Source organism: Chlorocebus sabaeus, chromosome 2 (genome assembly GCF_047675955.1).
Source record: "Chlorocebus sabaeus isolate Y175 chromosome 2, mChlSab1.0.hap1, whole genome shotgun sequence".
NCBI lineage: Eukaryota > Metazoa > Chordata > Mammalia > Primates > Cercopithecidae > Chlorocebus > Chlorocebus sabaeus.
The window spans coordinates 90,158,692-90,181,309 of NC_132905.1; the positions used below are offsets into that span (position 1 = coordinate 90,158,692).

The 22,618-nt window shown below is 44.9% G+C and overlaps 2 protein-coding genes and 1 pseudogene across 5 annotated transcripts in view; 2 read left to right on the forward strand and 1 right to left on the reverse strand.

Moving 5' to 3' along the window:
- Positions 1-22,618, reverse strand: part of SETD4 (SET domain containing 4) — a 107,547-nt gene that overhangs the window by 31,356 nt on the left and 53,573 nt on the right. For all 4 annotated transcript variants that reach the window (XM_073010439.1, XM_073010445.1, XM_073010426.1 and 1 more), the window contains one exon: positions 10,894-11,273. The gene's annotated coding sequence lies outside the window, so the exon portion shown is untranslated. The remainder of the gene's footprint in view (positions 1-10,893; positions 11,274-22,618) is intronic.
- Positions 1,826-5,032, forward strand: LOC103218526 (carbonyl reductase [NADPH] 1). Its single transcript, XM_007967499.3, has 3 exons — positions 1,826-2,296; positions 2,830-2,937; positions 4,313-5,032. The coding sequence occupies exons 1-3, from the start codon at positions 2,008-2,010 to the stop codon at positions 4,747-4,749; spliced, it is 834 nt and encodes a 277-aa protein (XP_007965690.2). The 5' UTR covers positions 1,826-2,007; the 3' UTR covers positions 4,750-5,032.
- On the forward strand, positions 20,542-22,489 carry LOC119619298 (cytochrome c oxidase subunit 7A2, mitochondrial pseudogene; annotated as a pseudogene).

Below are 22,618 nucleotides of genomic sequence, written 5' to 3' on the forward strand. Positions count from 1 at the left end.
GCCATCTATTTAAAGCAGTGCTGTTCAACAGACCTTTCTGCAAGGATGGAAATATCCTAAATCTATACTGCCCAATACAGTGACCACTAACACATGCAAATATTGAGCACCGGAGATGTGGCTAGTGCAACTAAAAAATTGAATTACAAATATCGCTTAATTTGAATTTATGTTTAAAAGGCCACCTGTGATAGTGGCAACCTATGGGACAGCACAGAAATGAAACTTGACCTTATTCCCGATTCCCTTGTAAGTAGGAAGGAAGAACACTCATTTTGAAACCATGCAATTGTCCCATAGGACGGATGTTTATAGTCTTTTTTTTTTTTGAGACGGAGTCTCGCTCTGTTGCCCAGGCTGGAGTGCAGTGGCGTGATCTCGGCTCACTGCAACCTCTGCCTCTGGGGTTCAAGCAAGCAAGTCTCTGCTTCAGCCTCCCAAGTAGCTGGGATTACAGGCGCCTGCCACCACACCCAACTAATTTTTGTATTTTTTTTTTTTTTAGTAGAGATGGGGTTTCACCATGTTGGCCAGGCTGGTCTTGAGTTCCTGACCTCATGATCCACCTGCCTCAGCCTCCCAAAGTGCTGGGATTACAGGCGTGAGCCACCGCGCCTGGCCTGGTCTCCTTTAAATAAACAAATTGACTCTCCAACTCTAAAAACTTGAGAAATTTACATTTGTCTTATCTGAGTTCCTTTCTCAGGAAACTAGCCATCAAACCTCCCAGGTAGCACCTAGGAACTGAAACTTACCAGATCACCACATCTGGACAATCAGATGCCAGACCCCTCACCTCTAACAATTTCCTAACTGATGCCTGTTGATCCACTCCTCCTCCTTATCTCTCCCCAAATCCTGCTGTTTTTGCACATGCAGTTACATTTCTTCCCTGCTATATCCTAATTTTAATCAGTTGAGAAGATAGATTTGAGACTGATCTCCCCCCATAGGCTGTAGCACCCAAAAATGCCTTCTTCCCTGACAATAATGGGGTCTCAGTGATAGGCTTTCTGTGCTGTGAACCACCGGACCTAGACTGAACCCCTGGCATTTCTCTATTTCCCACCACTGAACTAAGTTATAAACTCTCAGGATAGATCTCTGTTTCTTCATTTTAAGATGGAAATTAAAAGGTACATCCTGGAGTGTTATTTTCAGTGTAAAATATGGCTGTGAAACCTCCTACACCTATGCACAGGTAAACTGATGGCCCTGCAAATGCCCAGAGAAGTCACCTTGTAAAGATTTAATGAATGTTTCCCACCATTATTGGAAAATCTGGCTAAGTCAGTAGCTTTGTTTTCATATACTTAGGGGGGAAATCAACAAAAACTTGATACCCTGTCATTTCCTTCCAGTTTCTTCTGCAACTCTAGCTCCGAAGACTGCCGTTCCTGCAGTGTGTATATATATGTGTGTGTGTATATATATATATAAATTTTTTTTTTTTTTTTTTTTACAACACCAGGGGAAAAAAAAAACCATGCAAATGTACTATTTCTTCAAACACAACTAGGAATGATTGAACAGCTGGGGGAATAGGAAGAAAACCCCTCAGAGAACCAAGGACAAGCAGTGGCACATGGCCACTACGAATGGTTCTTCACTGCTATGTGGGCAGCCGGCAGCCAGCAGCTAGAGTCCGTCCTCGCTCTTCAGCCAACAGTTCTGCAAAGTCAGGCCAGTTGGCTCTCCGCCCGCGGGCTCGCTCTTCAGCCAGCAGGTTCTGCAAAGTCAGGCCAGCTGGCTCTCGGCCCGCTCTGCACCCACGCGAAGTTCGGGTGGGGTGGGGTAGGGGTGGTTCCGCTCCGCCCCGCCCCGTGCCCGCCCCTCCCCGCTAGGGGCGGAGCCTGCGCCTGCGCGCTCAGCGGCCGGGCGTGTAACCTACGGGTGGGCTCCCCACGCCCGCCAGATTCGCGCAGTCTCTGAGATACACGCCGCGCATCTCCAGGGCCTGAGCCGGGTCTGTTCTTCACGCAGGTGTCCCGCGCGTCCCATTCAGCCATGAAGTCCGGCATCCGTGTAGCGCTGGTGACTGGAGGCAACAAGGGCATCGGCTTGGCCATCGTGCGCGACTTGTGCCGGCTGTTCTCGGGGGAAGTGGTGCTCACGGCGCGGGACGTGGCGCGGGGCCAGGCAGCCGTGCAGCAGCTGCAGGCGGAGGGCCTGAGCCCGCGTTTCCACCAGCTGGACATCGACGACCCGCAGAGCATCCGCACCCTGCGCGACTTCCTGCTCAAGGAGTACGGGGGCCTGGACGTGCTGGTCAACAACGCGGGCATCGCCTTCAAGGGTACGGGGAGGGGACGTGGCCTCCCCGACGTGGGCTGCTCCTGTCGAAGAAGCGCTGCACTGGGGCTCCTACCGGCTGCGGGATCCAGAAGGACTCCCTAGGGAGGAGAGGGAGGAGCTGGGAGATGTAGGGAGTGCAGAAACCTTAGAGAAAGGGAGTTTTCCAGCCAAAGGGAACTTTGTGTTTCCCTGGCTCGGACTTTTGGGGATCTCTTTCAGATTTTCTGCAGTTTTTCTGAATTGAGCTTTAAGGCCATTGAATGAATTTTGAACTGATTTTAAAATAAACGATAAATTGCAAAAAGAAAAAATGGTTATGCCAAGATCCAGTGTGTGCGCCCTTCATCCTCTTTCCCCCAATGGTACCATCTTACAAAAATACTAGAACGTTATCAAACCAATAGATTGGCACAATACTGTAACCAGACACAGACTTTAGACAGAAGGCACTAATTTTTTATTTTTAGTATCATTCTATAGAATTTTACCCTGTGGGTACAATGTGTTAACTATGTTCTCTTTTTCTCCTAAAAGTTGCTGATCCCACACCCTTTCATATTCAAGCGGAAGTGACGATGAAAACAAACTTCTTTGGTACCCGAGATGTGTGCACAGAATTACTCCCTCTAATAAAACCCCAAGGTGAGTCTGATGGGAAACAGCGCACCTTCTCTTTGGGGCTTGACTCTGGCCCCTGCTTGTCTGGGATTTCTCCTACAGGCTCCTGCTTCCTCTCCATGCTGCATAACCTCTGTGCTTTGTCTCCTGCCAGCTGATAGGTGCCATTCTGCCTCAGGACTTTGTCCTCACTTCTCTCACTCCCATGGCCATTCGTCCTCCCCATCCCACTGGTCTTTGCACACCTGGCTGACTCTCTTATCCTTCAGGTCTTAGCTCAAACGTCTCCTGAGAGATGCTCTTTCTTTGCTCCATGCCCCTCCGCGTGGGAGTCCATCCTGTACTCTTTCTCTGCTCTTTCAGAGAGATGTTATTCAGGCTGGTGGAACCTTTACTACCACCAGTTCATTAGGCCCTTCTAATACCTGTCACCTGTCTGGAACACTCCTTAAGCTCCCGACCACATAGTTGTCTTGCTGCCTTTCCGTCTCTTCCTGATGCCTTTCCCCACAATCTAAGATATTTCCAGAGGATCCCTGTCCTTTTCCCTAAGTTATCTGGGACACAGACCCTACCACCTACCCACCAGGATCGTGCAGGTCACCGTGCCCCACCCCTCATAATCACTTACTAGGTCCTAGGAGTTGTGCCCACCGAGTTCCTCCTGAATCCATCTCTCCGGCTTTACAGCAGGCCCTCACCTGTCCCTCTGGACAATTGCAAAGCCTCACAGGGCACCTCTGGTCTTGAGTCTTGTCTTTTCCCAGCATCCTGCATGCTGTCTGCATGGTCATGCCGCTCCCAAAAATCCTTCAGGAGGAAAGTCCAAGCCCTTAGCATGGTACACAGAGATGTCCATAATCTGCCGCTGCTTAACTCCGGGCCCATTTTAACTCCCCTTCAACGTGCTCAAGGTGCTGGCCATGACTATCACATTTCTTTGGTTGTAAACTGCTGAAATGGTTACCCTAAGTAATGGGACAGGAGATGAACCCACCCATTAAATAAAGCAGCAATTAAGCAGCTACTTTTAGAAAAATTTAAATGTGTGGCTTCGAGTTGGGTACTTGCATGTACGGCTTACTCTCAGCTTTTATCCTGTTTCCCTGTCCTGTCATCGTATTAAGTTGTGCTACTTCTAAGGCTCTGGTTCACCAGGACCTCAAAGGGCAGCTCTTCCAAATCTCACCTGACTCTACTCAGCCAAAATGTGAAGGCAGGAATGAAGTTCTTTATGCAACTACCACCACACTTGCTATGCGTATTCCTCTTAGAACTCATACTAGTAACTGTCTCTCATATGAAAATTTTCTGCTTCAAAATCCCTGCAAATTTGGCATTCACCTTTCTACAGGATTGTTGCACACCTTTCTACATAATGCTTTGTGGTGTATCTTAGGGAGAGTGGTGAACATATCTAGCATGATGAGTCTCAGAGCCCTTAAAAGCTGCAGCCCAGAGCTGCAGCAGAAGTTCCGCAGTGAGACCATCACCGAGGAGGAGCTGGTGGGGCTCATGAACAAGTTTGTAGAGGATACCAAGAAGGGAGTGCACCAGAAGGAGGGCTGGCCCAGCAGCGCATACGGAGTGACGAAGATTGGCGTCACCGTTCTCTCCAGGATCCACGCCAGGAAACTGAGTGAGCAGAGGAAAGGGGACAAGATCCTCCTGAATGCCTGCTGCCCAGGGTGGGTGAGAACCGACATGGCGGGACCCAATGCCACCAAGAGCCCAGAAGAAGGAGCAGAGACCCCTGTGTACTTGGCCCTTTTGCCCCCGGATGCTGAGGGTCCCCATGGACAATTTGTTATGGAGAAGAGAGTTGAACAGTGGTGAGCTGGGCTCACAGCTCCATCCATGGGCCCCATTTTCTACCCTGTCCTGAGTTGGTCTAAAGGGCACTTACAAAGTCATAAATATCCTTATATAAGAAAAAAAAAAATCTCTTATCAATTAGTACTCACTAATATACTACTAATTGAGCAGCCTACACACTCAGTTCACTACCTAAATCTGTCAGGTCTTTTGTGGTTTCCTCTGATGCAGGGAGAGGAAAAATTGTAATTGATGAAAATAATGAATGAAAATCAACAGATGAATAAATGGTTCTTTATAAGTGTCCATTTGTACGGATTGTTTAGATGCTAAATAATCTTTGTCTCAAGTACAATCAACCTAAAAGGGAAGGGAAGGGACAGTACAACTCGGTGAGCGAACTCAGAGAGTAAATAAAGAGCCAGTTAGTCAACAGTTTCAGTGTTGCAGGTCAAACAATGCATTGGCACTCCCCATATCCACATTATGTAACACAAGCTGACAGCACGTAAGCCTGTGAACATAGCTGGCTCTGGCCCTTCCTAGCCTCTAGGAAAACATGGACAGTACCACAAAGGCAAAGGCAGCTGACTTGGTCTCTTTAAAAAGCCAGAGTCATTGGGGAAAAACAGCTAGTTGGCAATGTGTGAAACGTGAGCGTGCACTTGCATGAAATACCGAGCTGATGAGGGACCTATCAGATCTCCATAGGAATGTTATTTATGTAGAGATGAAGTGTCATGAGGTGCACAACATAAATGTGTTTCAGCACAGCATATACAGACTGATGACCAGATAAGGCAAATGTGACAAAATGTGCACGTTGTTGAACTTTGGTGAGCGTATGGGTATCTGTTATTGTATTCTTGCAACTTTTCTGTTTGTTGAAAGCTTTCAAAACCTGGGGGTTGAGAGTAGAAACTCCTAGCTCTGCCCTCTGATTTCCTGACCTCAGGCAGAATCCTGTATCTTGCTTTGTCTCTTTCCTCAACTATCAAATTGGGATGACAGTTATAGGATTATATGTATTGAGATCAAGTGTTGAGAACAAATTAGCTGGGTGTGATGGTGGGTGCTTGTAATCCCAGCTACTCGGGAGGCGGAGGCAGGAGAATCACTTGAACCCAGGGGGCGGAGGTTGCAGTGAGCCGAGATAGCACCACTGCACTCCAGCCTGGGTGACAGAGCGAGACTTCACCTCAAAAAAAAAAATAGTGTTGAGAACAGCCCCTGCTGTCATTAGTTCCTGTAAATGGGCCTGACACCATCCCTGCTGGTAATGAGAAGTGTGTGTTTACTGTCTAACACCCAGTAAGTGCCCACGCCGTTCTCTTTCTTCCACAGAATCACACTCGTGATCTCTCACACTTCACCAGTGAGAATTAAGGCTTAGAGAAACAAAAAGCGATCGCCCGTGAAAAGAAGGAGAGACCCCTTATTTTGTCTTCTTTTTTTAAATTCTCCAAACTGCTTCAGAAGAGTACCTTATTTTATTTATTTATTTATTTGAAGACAGTCTCAAATCTCAGCTCAGCGCAACTTCTGCCTCCCAGGTTCAAGTGATTCTCCTGCCTCAGCCTCCTGACTAGCTGGGATTACAGGTGCCCACCACCACCCCTGGCTAACTTTTGTATTTTTAGTAGAGACAGGGTTTCGCCATATTGGCCAAGCTGGTCTCAAACTCCTGGCCTCAAGTGATCTGCCTGACTCAGCCTCCCAAAGTGTTGGGATTACTGACATGAGCCACCGGCCCCAGCCTAGTCCCTTATGTTAAAAGTGAGGTTTACTTTAACAAAGTTTCACCTTTCAGTCGGGGCCGTTCATTTCTTCCTAGTTTTTGTAAACAGACACCAGAAAACAACCACATCTACTACAGCAAGACTGGTATTCTCAAGTGCTACTTTAGAAATGTATACCTGTATTGCGAAGATATTTTTCCCTTAATACCTTACAAATAACACCTAGCTTCTTTAAGAGATTTAGAGAAAGCATTGTTCCAAATTCAAGTACCTGCTTACCTCTAGGGGGGAGGGGAGGAGGACACACACGTGGCTCCGTCTTTATTGCTAAGGATTTCTTATGCCGGGTGATAGGCACATGGTGCTAAAATAACATTTTCAGAAAAAGGTAAAATCATGACATACAGATATAAAAGTAGTATTCAAAAAAATGTATTTTACTCCTGAGGGAACCAGGGAAATGTTATAACTGGTTCAAAGGAAAAGCTAAAAGGGCACAGATTATATGGATATAATCAACAAATGTTGAGCTGAATTGCAAATGACGACAACATTGGTGTTTTCACAGGGAGGAGGAGGTCAATTCAGTCACCACTAGACAGGACAGCACTGTCACCTCTGTTACCTACAATTTAGAAAGAGATGCAAGAATGAACAGGGCCATAGCCCGATGCTACGAGTCTTGCCTTGCAAACACCCTTCACTCTTGAGTGAGTCTGGCAAAACACCCATCCCCAAGATTAATAACCATGCCAGCCTGCTCTAGCAGCTCTTAACACATGATGACGCTGAGGAGAAAGGAAACAAGAGACTGACTGTGCTCTTATGTTCCCACCCCAATCCCAAACGGACAGCAATTCTCCCAGCCAATGCTGTCTTTTCCCCTAATAAATTCACTCTTCTACGCTGTAAAATGATTATTCTTTCCGCATATCTCCCAGACTAATCATGCGAGAGGATGTCCTCAAATTGTTCCCTAAAAAAGAAATAGGTGCCCCTGAGAGTCGTTCAACATACCTCTAACCAGACAGCACACCATGCCCCACTTTCCTTTACAAGAAGAGGCACACTGCTTCCCAGGCAGCGCTCCCACCTGAGTCCTGGTTCGTCCACTATCGCCCTCCCAAACATTTTGTTCTTGTAATTATTCCCTTTCTTTCCTTCACCAAATTCACCTCTCTGAGGTTACCATTGCATAAAAGCATGCTTTAATATCTGTCCCAGCTTTTAAAACTAAGGAGTTGAGTCACACAAAGTAGGTTCTCTGACCACACTGGAATTACGTTAGAAATCAATAGCAAGGTAGCCAGAAAAATCCCCAAATAGTTGGAAACCAAAAAAATACACTTTCAAACACCCTTAGTCAAAAAGATATCAAAAGTTAAGAAAAAAACAAAAAATTAAAAATTTTTAAAAAAAGATACTGAAAGTTAAATTCAAAAGTATTTTGAACTGAATGAAACAAAACACAACATATCAATGTTTGTGGGATGGCACTAAAGCAGTACTTAGAGGGAAATTTATACTACTTAACACCTACACTAGAAAAGAAGAACTATCTCGGCCGGGCGTAGTAGCTCATACCTGTAATCCCAGCATTTTGGGAGGCCGAGGCGGACAGATCACCTGAGGTCGAGAGTTCGAGACCAGCCTGACCAGTATGGAGAAACCCTGTCTGTACTCAAAATACAAAATTAGCCGGGCGTGGTGGCACATGCCTGTAATCCCAGCTACTAGGGAGGCTGAGGCAGGAGAATCACTTGAACCCGGGAGGCGGAAGTTGCTGTGAGCCAAGATCACGCCATTGCACTCCAGCCTGGCCAACAAGAGCCAAACTACGTCTCAAAAAAAAAAAGAACTATCTCAAACAATGACCTCTAGTTTCTAGTAAGAAACTAGAATAAGAGCAAATGAAACCCCAAATGAGCAGATGAAAGTAAATAAAGATCAGAACAAAAATCAATATAATCAGAAGAAAGCAATGAAGGTAAAAAAAAAAAAATGAAGCCAAAAGCCAGTTCCTTGAGGGGAAAAAAAAAAAAGTGCTAAACCTCTAGCCAGACAGATCAGAAAAAGAAAAAAAAAATGAAAGACACAGATTACCAATGTCAGGAATGAGAAATAGCATCATTATGATTAATAAAAAGATAATAAGGGGTTCGGCAGTGACTCACCCCTAAAATCCCAGCACTTTGGGAAGCCGAGGCAGGTGGATCACCTGAACTCAGGAGTTCAAAGTCCAGCCTGGCCAACAGGGTGAAACCCTGTCTCTACTAAAAATACAAAAACTAGCCAGGCATGGGGGCGGACACCTGTAATCCCAGCTACTCTGGAGGCTGAGGCAGGAGAATCACTTGAACCCAGAAGGCAGAGGTTGCAGTGAGCCGAGATCATGCCACTGCACTCCAGCCTGGTCAACAGAGTAAGATTCTGTCTAAAAAACAAAACAAACAAACAAAAAAGATAAGAGCATATTACTAACAACCTCATATCATTGGAAGTAACAACTTACATAAAATGTACACATTTATTAATATTTAGAAAAACAGTCAACTCACTGAAGAAGCAATGGAAAACCTCTATGTCTGTAAAGTGAAATATCAAATACTCTCTGGAAAGAAAGAAATACTGGTTGGGGCATAAAGGGAACCACACCCAGCAGGTGCTCAGCTATTGACTTGACTTCGATAGAGAAAGTGGACTCAGGGTGGCAGGGCACAGGCAGTTCAGCCAGATCTGCTTGAGTAAAGCAGAATCATGATGAGACGGTAGCTCTCTGCTAATCTCGGAGTCACTAATCAAACACCCTCAGATCAAACACGTGGGTTACAGTGAAGAAGATGAATGAAGGAGTCCAACTGACCGTCCATACATTGACACACCTTTGGCAATTCCTTCGTTTTATGGGTACACGTCTCATGGGGAGATGCCATATATTTTACATATTAACTGTGACTTTGGATAAAACAAAAATGTAGATACTTTTAGCAAATAGGGGTTATATAACAATTAGAGAAAACATTCTAATAAATGGCTTACGGCATAGTACCAGTTTCATAAACATTCTCTCCCATTTGAGAATACTAGGAACCACACAGAGATTGCCTGCCCATGCCTGGAAGTCTAATTACAGGACATCTTTTTTCTCTAATTCTTAAGTTTCAGTTTCTCTTAAGCAAGAAAGGGGATCTAACTGCTAACTAAAGCAGTTAGTGTGTAAATAATTTCATTGCATCTTAAGATAAAGCAAACATCTGCATTTCACAGTGAGTGATGGGTGCACAACCAAGAAAATTACTTGGCACGTGTTTTCCTCCCTTTGGGATTCTCCCAAAATAGTTTTAATTCAACTGTCACCTGTCTCAGGCCCCCTACTGACCCACCATCATCAAGTTTTGCTTTCAGGGAGGTAGACCTCTTAGCCCTGCAAAGCATTGCTTGGCTCAGCCAGGATCAAAAGAGGGATGTGTCTTGGCATGACACAACACACAGCTCATGGAGACGGTAGATCCGGGAGTTGGGGCATTAGAAAACTTTCTGGAACATTCAGCCCCTCCGGAGTTGCAGCTCTGGAACAGAGCCTCAACCCAGCCATGCTGGCCTGCAACCATGAGGCACCTTCAGGCTGGAACAATTCGGAGAATTGACATCTCTGTACACACAGGTCTCAATACCACTTCTAATGTGTACGAGGTGTTAGTCTCAGATAAACAGTACTGGGCATGTTGGCTGCAAACAAAGTAGCATCTGGTGGAGCACACGGAGGTACACGAGAAAGAGGAGTTGCTCATGACATGGGGTCAGAATCCATGCCTTCCATTAGCTGGGCTACTTACTTGGATCTCCATAATCCCAATATAGGTGAGAAGGTGTCTATACCCTGTGAAGTATAATTTTGGCAGAACAAGGTACATTTCTTAGGATATGGACTATCCCAGGAAGTCCATCCCTCACAGGGATTTGCCATTCAGAACTGCCCAGTCCTGACACTAAAAGACAACAAAGGAGATTTAGGGTCACACTAGCTATTGCAGATAGCCTCTAACGTGTAATCACAATTCTATAACTTTATGTCATCTATGCCATAATTCCCATTTTGGGGAACAGTAATAGATTGAAGACTGGCTGCCAGGAAGATATGTCCATGCATCAGAATCTATGAATATTTTCTTTGGAGGAAAGATTTTTGCAAATGTAATTAAGGATTTCAAGCTGAGCTCATCCTGGATGATCTGGGTAGGCCCTAAATCAATGACAAGTGTCTTTTTACAAAACAGAGAGAGACAAGGCAGGCATATGAAGACAGGTTGGTGGAGGGATGTGGCCAAAGACCCAAGCCAAGGAAAGCCTGCAGCCCACAAAAAGCTGGAAGAGTCAAGAAAAGATTTCCCTCTAGAGACTTTGGAGGGAATGTGGCTATACTCACCGCTTGATTTCAGACTTCTGGCCACCAGAACCGTGAGAGTAAATCTCTGTTGTAAGTCACCAAGTTTGGGGTTATCTGTTTCGTTTTGTTTTGTCTTTTGAGACAAAGTCTTGCTCTGTTGCCCAGGCTGGAGTGCAGTGATGTGATCTCGGCTCACTGAAACCTCCGCCTCCCGGGTCCAAGTTCAGGAGCAGCTGGGACTACGGACACGCATCACCACGCCCGACTAATTTTTGTATTTTTGTAGAGACAGGGTTTCACTATGTTGGCCAGGCTGGTCTCCAACTCCTGACATCAAGTGATCCACCTGTCTGGGCCTCTCAGACTGCTGGGATGACAGGCATGAGCCACCACGCCCGCCCGGATGTGTTATGGTGGCCCTAGGAAAGAGAAACCGAAATCCCAACATAAGCAGATATCCTGTGACTGAAATTAACCCTCCAACAACTTCCCACTCTGGCCTTACCTAACTATAAACCTCTCTCCTCACTCATATAGACAGCCTTCCAAGTTTTATCCAGTTCTCTGGAGCCTAGAAGCAAAAACCTATGACAACCTTTTTCTTGATCCAGCAGCGAAGACCCATCCACCTCATCTCAGAGCAGCAGTAGCAGCAGCAGCTGTGCCTGAAGCCCTCTGTCACCTTACCCCTGGAGCCTCCTTTAACATAGTGGGCCCTCCAGCTGCACAATTTTTGCTTCTCACTGAAGATAGTCAACCTGATTCACCTCCCGAGACATTAGAACGAGATCTCAAATGCCTAGAACAACTGACTGCTGTACGTGTCTTCACGTTTTTGTTCCTTACATAGCTTTGTTTTTATTTACCTTTGTTCCTTATTTACCTTTGTTCCCACCCCCCCACCTTCTCTGCTGGTTTAAGGTTCTGGATTGCAAATAGCTACGTGTTATCTCCTAACTGTGTCACCCATGTGGGCCCCTGTTCCTAATACTGCCTTTGTACCCCTCGTGGCTCCATGGCTTAAACCTAATTTAACCAACCATTGGAATTATGTCCACGTTTGATATGTTTTGCTATGTCCCCACCCAAATCTCATGTCAATAATCCTCCCAGTGCTGGAGGTGGGTCCTCGTGGGAGTGATTGGATCATGGGGGCGGGTTCTCATGAATGGGTTAGCACCATCCCCCCCCCCCCCCCCCGTTGTCTCATGATAGAGTTCTCATGAGATCTGGCTGTTTAAAAGTGTGCAGCCCCTCCTCCTTTTCTCTCTTCCTTCTACTCTAGCCATGTAAGTCGTACCTGCTTCCCCTTTGCCTTCCGCCAGGATTGTAAATGTCCTGAGGCCTCCCCAGCCATGCTTCCTGTATAGCCTGTGGAACTGTGAGCCAATTGAACCTCTTTTATTTGTAAGTTACCCAGTCTCAGGAATTGCTTTATAGCAGTGAGAGAATGGACTGATACAACATCCCTTTGGGCATTTCCCAGTTTCTATTAGTACCGATCCCTTGTAGTGAATCAGTTGTGTAAATGGCAAATACTATAACAAGCCAGATGGCCAAAAACTGAGTACTCTTTATAAGGTCATGCAAAAAAATGGGAATTTTCTGTCTCAGTTAAAATGAAACGTGGGTATTCTTTCATAGAAATTAGCACTTCAACCACACTTACTAACAGAGCTTAGTAAGTAACCAACTGATGTGGGACTAACTGTACAAGTGGAAGATTCTTCTGTTACACAGATGCTTTAAGGAAGGTTTCTACTTATGCTTAGTCTCCTTGACTATGGAACTATGTGCTGATGTCTACATCTCACTGCCTGGTACTGGAGTAGACTTGTGTTGACTTGTGTCAAAGCTGTAGGACAATTACACAACATCATGGGGTATTTTGGCCAACAATGGAACGTTGGGTGGCGTCCAGTGACTGATAGTGGATTTATGCTACAAAAGCTAATTGGCTACTGCCCACAAATCGGACAGAGACTTGCCAACCCTATAAGCTGATGCCAACTATCAGAAAAGTTCCTGATATTTCTCTGAGTCCCTTTGGCCCATTGATTTCCCCTTATTTAAAAAAAAAAAAAAAAAAAAAAAAAAGTCTTCAAATCTCTTAATTCAAGATAAAGAAGCCAGGCATGGTGACTCATGCCTATATTCCCTGCACTCTGGGAGGCCGGGACAGGAGGATTGCTTGAGGCCAGGAGTTCAAGACCAGCCTGGGCAATATAGTGAGATCCCATCTCTACAAAAAAATTTAAAAATCAGCTGACCATAGTGGCACATATATGTAGTCCCAACTGCTGGGGAGGCTGAGACAGGAGGATCCCTTGAGCCTGGGAGTTTAAGGCTGCGGTGAGCTACAATCATGCCCCTGCACTCCAGCCTGGGCAACAGAGCAAGACACTGTCTCAAAAAAAAAAAAGAGAAAAGAAAATATAAGCTTCAATTTAAAACCCTAAATCTTAACCTTTGAGGAACAATTCTGTGCTGCTTTATTCTGTCTTCAGGCATACCTATTTCACACTTTAAAGAAGGCCCAAAAAGTGGCTCAAAAAACCCTATGTGCCTTGGTTCAGAGACTGACAGAGAACGAGACAGTGTAATTAAAGCCAGAGGTCTCCTTGCCTAAGAAATTCACAGGACTGGATTGACAGTGGGTTAAAAAGAGTCATTCTAGATATACTACTGCCTTCTCAAGGCAGAACAGGCACCATCTTAGAGAATGTTAAACTTCCATCCTACAGTCTTTTCTATGATCTTTAATATTATAGAGATCTGGGAAATAAAGACATTAGAAAATTCAGCAATCTGGGCTGGGTGTGGTGGCTCACGCCTGTAATCCCAGCACTTTGGGAGGCCCTGGTGGGCAATCACCTGAGGTCAGGAGTTCAAGACCAGCCGTCCAATATAGTGGAACTCTGTCTCTACTAAAAAAATACAAAAGTTAGGAGATAACACCTGGCTAATTGTGTGTTGTTTTTAAGTATAGATGGAGCAGTGCACGACTGTAGCCCCAGCTCCTTGGGAGGTTGAGGCAGGAGAATCACTTGAACCTAGGAGGTGAAGGTTGCGGTAAGCCTAGATCGCGCCACTGCACTCCAGCCTGGGCAACAGATCGAGACTCCATCTCACAAAAAAAAAAAAAAAAAGAGAAAAGAAAAAAGAAAATTCAGTAATCTGCTCGACAGTCTCACATCCAGTTCTTTGGGTTCTTCAAACACAGCAGATAGCATCAGCTTTCTTGGCTTAAATTGTGCAAATTTGGTTCCTGGCTGAGAAGTAGATGACAAACAAAGTTCTTCAGTGTTTCAGTGATCAAACATGTACTTCTACAGAATCATAAATGTTGCCACACAGTCGCTATTTTATCAATGATCTTATTGACAAAAACAAGAACACCTAATATCTATTGAAACTGAAGTGACCTCCAACCATGAATACTTCATCCAGTGCTGTACGTGAAAGATGTTTTCTCTTCCATAGATGTGGTTGAAATATGATTCAAAAATTATGTCTCAGTAATAGAAAGGTGAAGAAATTATAACTTGTCAAGCAGATTAACTATATAGAGATCACAAACTTAAAATCCAGATAGACTGGTTCAAATTCAAACGCTTTGAGTGTCAGTTTGTTTGGTGGAGTCATGTTTTAGAAAGATAAGCTCATAAACGGTTCAAATACAGACAACTTTAGCACCTCTCCTAGTTTACAAATTCTGGCCAGCCACAATTTAAACCTCAGTTATGAACTTCTGCTCCAAGATCACCCTGTGACCAACCATCCAAACATAAAACCTCGTGGCTCAAGACCCTGGGGGAGTCTATTGGGTGGAATTATTCAGCCAGTGGATCCCTTGCCTAGTAAGCTTCTAATAAAGTTAGCTTTTTTTTTTTTTTTAAATAATAATCAGGTTTTTCTGGTGGTCTTATACGAGTCTTTGAAAGCTCATTGTGTAATATTCAGGAAGCAGTAAAGAAGGCTTTTTATACCGTTGAACTCGCCTTCTTTCATACTGTTTATAGTCAATGATTCTGGGATAGATAATACAAGAATAGGGAAGTTGTTTGTTCAAATTACGTATTGCCTTACTTTCCCCACTCTCCAACAAGCTCCTGCCACACAGCCCAAAACTCAGAAGCACAACTGCAGTAAGCCAGTACCAGTGAAGGAAGTAAGTTTGCTTCTCCAGGTAGTGCTAGAGAAAGTGTCAAAACCATTGGCCATGTTGAAATCATCCATGCAAAACCATGTTAAGTTGGAGATGTGACAGTGAGTTAGTATAACATTTGCTGGGGCCAGGCACTGTGGCTCATGCCTGTAATCCCAGCACTTTGGGAGGCCGAGGCAGGTTGATCACCTGAAGTCAGGAGTTCAAAACCACTCTGGCCAACATGGCAAAATCTTGCCTCTACTAAAAATACAAAAACTTAACCGAGCCTGGTGGCACGCCTGTAATCCCAGCTACTTGGGAGGCTGAGGCGTAAGAATTGCTTGAACCTGGGAGGTGGAGGTTGCAATTAGCCTAGATCACACCACTGCACTCTAGCCTGGGCAACAGAGTGAAGCTGTGTTGCAAAACACACACACACACACACACACACACACACACACACACGCAAAACACATAACTTCAAAGAGTAGCTCTTCAAGTCACTACTCCCATCTCTCTATGCCATGTGATATCACCTGCTTTCTCGCGGGGTGAGGGTTTGGTGGGGGTGGTTACAAGGAAGAACACATCAAGGAGAAGCACCAGAGGTAGCAAGGTCACAAGTGTGGGGCCTAAAAGCGTCATCGCTGCTCACATTAGTGCTGCTGGTGCTGGTCCTCACCCCAACCCCATGTGCAAGATCAGGAGCACTAATGTTCTGCCGTCCCTCCTGCGCCTCCACTTCATGCTAGAGGCCTTAAAGGACTGCAACCACTGGAAACACAAACAGGCCCCTGGCAAGGCTGGTCTTTGGACAATTGTGAAAGACACAAAAGAAGACAGCTTCTAGGGGAGGGCGTGGTGGCTAATGCCTGTAATCCCAGTACTTTGGGAGGCCAAGGCAGGTGAGTCATATGAGGTCAGGAGTTCAAGACCATCCTGGCCAACATGGTGAAACCCTGTCTCTACTAAAAATACAAAAATTAGGCCGGGTGCAGTGGCTCACGCCTGTAATTCCAGCTACTTGGGAGGCTGAGGTAGGAGAATTGTTTGAACCTGGGAGGTGGAGGTCTAGTTTTATTCCATTGTGGTCAGAAAAGATACTTGATATGATTTATATTTTTTTGAATGTCTTCAGACTTGTTTTGTGGCCTAAGATATGGTCTATTCTGGAGAATGTTCTATGTGCTGATGAAAATGTGTATTCTGCGACAGCTGGCTGAAATGTTCTCCTATTGTGAGTTAGACCTATTAGATATAGTGTGTAGTTTAACTCTGATGTTTCTTTTTTGATTTTCTATCTGAATAATCTGTACATTAAAAGTCTTTTACTATTATCGTATTTCAGTCTGTCTTTCCCTTTAAATCTATTCATGTTTGCTTTATATACTTGAGGGCTGCAGTGTTGGTTGCATATATGTTTATAATTGTTATATATTCTTACCGAATCGATCCTTTTATCATTATATAGGGACCTTCTTTCATTTTAGTCTTTGATTTGTAGTCTATTTTATCTGATATAACTAGAGCTACTCCTGTTCTTTTTTGGTTTCCAATTGCATGGAATATCTTTTTCCACACCTACACTTTCAGTCCAAGTGTGTCTTTATAGGTAAAGTGGGTTTCTTGTTGGTAAGAAGACCCAATTTATAGGTAAAGTGGGTCTTATTTATTTATCCATTCAGCCTCTCTATGCCTTTTAATTGGAGAACTGAGTCCATTTATGTTGTTTCATTACTGACAAGTAAGAACATACTACTGCCATTATGTTGGTTGTTTTCTGGTTGTTTTGCAACTCCTCTCTTCTTTTCTCACTGTCTTCCTTTGTGGTTAAGGTATTTCCTCTGGAAATATGTTTTTATTCATTGCTGTTTATTTCTGGTGAATTTATTATAGGTTTTTGTGTTGTGGTTACCATGAAGCTTACAAAAAACATCTTAGAGGCCAGGTGCGGTGGCTTATGCCTGTAGTCCCAGCACTTTGGGAGGCTGAGGTGGGCGAATCACGAGGTCAGGAGTTCGAGACAAGCCTGGCCTACATGGTGAAACCCCATCTCTACTAAAAATATGAAAATTAGTCAGGCATGGTGGCAGGCACCTGTAACCCCAGCTGCTCGGGAGGCTGAGGCAGGAGAATCACTTGGGCCTGGGAGGCAGAGGATGCAGTGAGCTGAGATAGCGCCATTGCACTCCAACCTGGGTGACAGAGCAAGACTCTGTCTCAAAAAAAAAAAAGAAAAGAAAAGAAAAAGAAAAAGAAAATTCATAGAGCTAGAACAAGTTATTTTAAAGAGAAGACAGCTTAGATCACAAAGAAACAAAAAACGAAAGAAGTTTACATTTTAACTCCATCCCCTTCCACATATTTTGACTTTTAATTGTCTCAATTTATATATTTTATATCACCTCTTAACTAGTTGCTATTGCTATTATTATTTTTTGATAGATTTGTCTTTTGGGTTTCATATGAGAGTGATGAGTGGACCGCACACCATACTTATAGCATTAAAATATTCTGGGTCTGTCCATGTACTTAATTGTACTCATGGGTTTTATACCTTCAATTGCCTTCTCTTTTCACATTAATGTTTTTTCTTTCAAATTGAAGAACTCCCTTTAGCATTTCTAAATGCCACGGGCCTAACAGTGGTGAATTCTCTCATAATTCAGTAGTGCTTATTAGCTTATTTTTATATGTAGTAGCTTTAAAGATTTTGTCTTTCTTTGAGTGAGATCCTCTGCCTCAGATTTGATCCATGGCCATCCTTTCTTAAGTTACTAAGGCACACAGTAGGCTTGGCCTCAGCCAGCCCCCAGTGGTACAGCCCATGCCCCCAAGAGTCCCCTAGTCTTCTCCCACATCACACAGGGACACTGGAGTTGTTCCCAGGGTGTATCCTTGGACTGGGTCATTTTCTGTGTTGAGATGACATCATGGCCGGCAAACAAAGACAGTGTTATCTGTTGCTCTTTTTACACAATGCCAAGTACCAGCCTACCCAAGCCTCCATCCTACTGCCAGCCAGCGTGGAAAGGCCTCATTGGCATTCAGCACCAGGCTTCCAGACACTCAGGCAAGCCAACAGTTGCCACCATACCTCAGCTGCCTGCCCTTTCACACAGAGGAGCAAGGGCAAGTGAGAGCTCATGTTTCCCACCAAGGAAGGGATTTATCAGGCAGTGGGAGAGGGAGAAGCTTAAGAGAAGAAGAGACTAGAAGTTTCCCTCTCTTCCAGTCCCTCATTCACAACCTCTGCAACCTTCAGAGAATGGCTCCTCTGTTCCTGGATGCTGAAGGGTTAGTGGGTGACTGGACATTGCTCAGAGAGCTCGTGGCCGTCTGCCAGCTGCCCTCAGGAGGATCTGGGGCCTGCCAGAGTTAGCTGTAAAGGGATGCTGGGTTTTGGAAGGTCCAGTTGGACTTAAGAAGATAAAATAAGAAACTTACCCCAAAATCCTTTAAGGCTAAGCTCTTGGATTCTTTTCTTTTTCTTTTCTATTTATTTATTTATTTTGAGACAAGGTGTCATTCTGTTGCTTAGGCTGGAGTGCAGAGGCATGATCATATCTGACTGCAGCCTCAACCTCCCAGGCTCAAGCAATCCTCCTGCCTTAGTTTCTTGAGTAGCTGGGACTACAGGTGTAGGCCACTGTGCCTGGCCATGGGTTTATTTTATTTTATTTTTATTTTTTATTTTATCTTATTGTTTATTTTTTTGAGACAGACTCTCACTCTGTCACCCAGGATGGACTGCAGTGGCATGATCTCAGCTCACTGTAACCTCCACCTCCCAGGTTCAAGTGATTCTCAAACTCCTGACCTCAAATGATTCACCTACCTCAGCCTCCCAAAGTGCTGGGCACCCAGCCCTTGGGTTTACTTTCTAATGCTTGAGGCAGTATGTAAATATGAGTTGTCTATTTAGTTAATTTAACAAACCTCTGTGGTAGGTTAAAAGAAATGCCCTTCTCTCCCTGCCAAAAATTTCTATTTCTTATCCCCAGGAGCTGTGAACATTATGTATTGATAAAAGAGTTAAATATTACCTTACATGGCAACATGGGATTGAGTTAAGGATTTTTTTTTTCTAGATGGAGTTTCGTTCTGTTGCCCAGGCTGGAGTCCAATGGTGCAATCTCAGCTCACCACAACCTCCACCTCCTGGGTTCAAGCGATTCTCCTGCCTCAGCCTCCTGAGCAGCTGGGATTACAGATATATACCACCATGTCTAACCAATTTTGTATGTTTAGTAGAGATGGGATTTCTCCATGATGGTCAGGCTGGTCTTGAACTCCCGACCTCAGGTGATTCACCCACCTCAGCCTCCCAAAGTGCTGGGATTACAGGTGTGAGCCACGGTGCCCAGCCGAGTTAAGGATTTTGAAGGAAGAGATTAATCCTGGATTATCTGGGTCAGCCCTAACCACAATCACAGGTATCCTTATAAGGAGAAAGGAAGCAGAGGGAGTTTTTACAGACTAGCAGGAGAAGGTGATGTGAAGTCGGAGTCAGAGACTACAGTGATACAGCCACAACCCAAGGACCACCTCCAGCCACCTGCTATAGGAAAAAAAAAAACTATCTGGGGAATGTGAGCCCCTTTAAATTATCAGGCCCAGAGAGGCATTTAAAATATGACACCAGGCTAGGTGAGGTGGCTCACATTTGTAATCCCAGCACTTGGAAGGCCACCTTGGAAGTCCGAGGTGGGTGGATCACTTGAACTCAGGAATTCAAGTCCAGCCTGGGCAATACGATGAAACTTTTTAAACATAAGTTCCAATTTCAAATCATCTCTTTGTGAACACATATGACTGTATGCTTTCAGAAAAAGCCAGGTCACATTGAATGCTTTCTTCTGACAGATACCCTAAGTCATCTGTCTCAAGGTCAAAGTTCCACAGATCTCTAAGGCAGAAATAGAATGCCACCATCTCTTTGCTAAAGCATAGTGAGAGTGACCCTTGCTCTAGTTCCCAATACGTTCCTCATCTCCATCTGAGACCACCTCAGCATGGACTTCCTTGTCCACATCACTATCAGCATTTTGGTCAAAACCATTCAACAAGTCTCTAGGAAGTTCTAAACTTTCCCACATATTCCTGTCTTCTTCTGAGCCCTCCAAACTGTTCCAACCCAACCTCGGCCTGTTACCCAGTTCCAAAATTGCTTCCACATTATCAGGTTATCTTTATAGCAGTATCCCACTATCCCAGTACCAATTTCCTATATTAGTCTGTTTTCACACTGCTATGAAGAACGCCCTGAGACTGGGTAACTTACAACAAAAGAGGTGTAATTGACTCACAGTTCTGCATGACTGGGAAGGCCTCAGGAGACTTACAATCATGATGGAAGATGAAGAGGAAGCAAGGCACATCTTATGTGGCGGCAGGAGAGACAGCACAAGAGGGGGGAACTGCCAAACACATTTAAACCATCAGATCTCATGAGAACCCACCCACTATCATGAGAACAGCATGGGAGAAACTGCCTCCATGATCCAATCATCTCCCACCAGGTCCCTCCTCCGACACATGGGGATTACAATTTAAGCTGAGATTTGGGTGGGGACACAGAGCCAAACCGTATCAGCATTCTTATTCATGATTTTATCACATCTTCAGCTTTTTGGGGGACTGATTGTACAACGGGAGGCAAAAATAAGGGCTAAATAAAGGGACACTGTGAACAAGTGCACAATCACAGAGTGGCTCACACAGAGGAGGGCGCTGCGATGCCTCCTCCGCCATCAGCTGCATCTGGGACACACGGTCCCTCAGTGGCTCTCGCTGAGCTCAGAACACCCACAGGCAATTCTACATTCTGCCAACTGCATTTGAACCCACAACTTTTAAGCAAATCATTTACAGAAGTGTTTGATTCATGAAAATGAAGATCTTGGCTGGGTGTGGTGGTTGACACCTACAATCCCGACCCCTTGGGAGGGTGAAGCAGGTGGATCGCCTGAGTCCGGGAGTTTGAGACCAGCCTGGGCAACATAGCAAAACCCTGTCTCTACCAAAAATACAAAAGTTAGTCAGGTGTGGTGGCAATAGCAACAGGGGATGGCCAAATGCCTAAGCAGATAGGGATGGGTCCCCCATGAAACCCCACCTCCAAGCCAAATACAGTTTAAAACCTGAAAGCCAAGCTGCAAGTTCAATCCATGGACTAGATTGAGAGCTTGTCTTCCCCTTTGGCGCACTTTCCTCTGATTAATCCCCACCCTTCTCACCTATTTTACATATATCTACCCTCTCCTAATTGGTTTCCTATGCTGCCATGCCCACCTTTGAGTGATGTCTTCACTTTAACCTTTTTCACGTACCCACAAACCAATCAGCACACACTCCCCATTCTGAGTCCATAAAAGGCCCCAGATCCTGTGGAGTTGGGGGTAACTTTCCCACCTTTGAATAGGTGGACCAACCCCGAGTCCTCCCTCTGCTGAAAACCGTTTTCATCACTCAATAACATTTTTCTCTGCCCTCCTCATCCTTCAACGTCCTGTGTATCCTCATTCTTCTTGGATGCGGTACAAGAGCTCAGGAACCACCAAACTCAGGTACAAACTATGACACAGACAAGCTGCGGCATGCCAGCAGGGCCAAGTGTGGCCTGGGTGGGATATTGCCGGCCAGGGATCCCTGGCTTACAAAGTGATTGAGAAGAAAAATCGTACATCAGCCTATAGTTCCAGCTACTGGGGGAACTGAGACAGGAGGATCACTTGAGCCCAGGAGGTTGAGGCTGCAGCGAGCTGTGATTGTGCGATTGCACTCCAGCCCAGGTGACAGAGTGACCACACCTAGCCTGGTAATTTATTGTTAGAGTCCTTATCTCTTAGAGGAACATAGTGACTTTTCTTTTTTTTTGTTGACAGACTCTCACTCTGTTGCCCAGGCTGGAATGCAGTGTCACAATCTTGGCTCACTGCAACCTCTGCCTCCCAGTTTCAAGTGATTCTCATGTCCCAGCCTCCTAAGTAGCTGGGATTACAGGCATGTCTATTTTTGTATTTTTAGTAGAGACAGGTTTTCCCCTGCTGGCCAGGCTGGTCTTGAACTCCTGGCCTCAAGTGATCTGCCCACCTTGGCCTCCCAAAGTGCTGGGATTATGGGCGTAGGCCACTTGCACCTGGCCCATGGTGAATATTTGTGGAGAAAATAAGATATCTTTGGGTTCCCAGTGTTCCATTGTCACAGTTGGTGGGCAGTAACTGAACCAAGATGCTGTGGAATCTACTGGCTCTTTATCAGATTGTCCAGAGGACCATAAGTACTGCTTTTTGTAGGTATTTTGGAAATAAAGTTCCAGAAAAGCAAAAGCTGTTTCAGGAGGACAATGGAATTCCAGTACATTTAAAGGGTGGGGTAACTGATACCCTCCTCTACAGAGTAACTATGGTTCTTAGAGTTGGTGGGACGGCAAACGCCATAAATCTGCTGGCCATGACTTCCTTTCCCAAGAAGCAACACTGACTTCAGTTATCCCAGCAATCACTTGGTTCAATTTCATTGAGCTCTATATGGACCAATTATCTGAGCTCTTCTTTGGGTATCAGTATTTATTGACTTATACTTACCATCACCAATAAAGCAGTTTTTACC

Coding starts and splice junctions, on each gene's coding strand:
- LOC103218526 (XM_007967499.3), top strand. CDS start 2,008: ATGAAGTCCGGCATCCGTGTAGCGCTGGTGACTGGAGGCAACAAGGGC. Junction 2,297..2,829: donor CGCGGGCATCGCCTTCAAGG/GTACGGGGAGGG, acceptor TTCTCCTAAAAG/TTGCTGATCCCACACCCTTT. Junction 2,938..4,312: donor CCCTCTAATAAAACCCCAAG/GTGAGTCTGATG, acceptor GGTGTATCTTAG/GGAGAGTGGTGAACATATCT.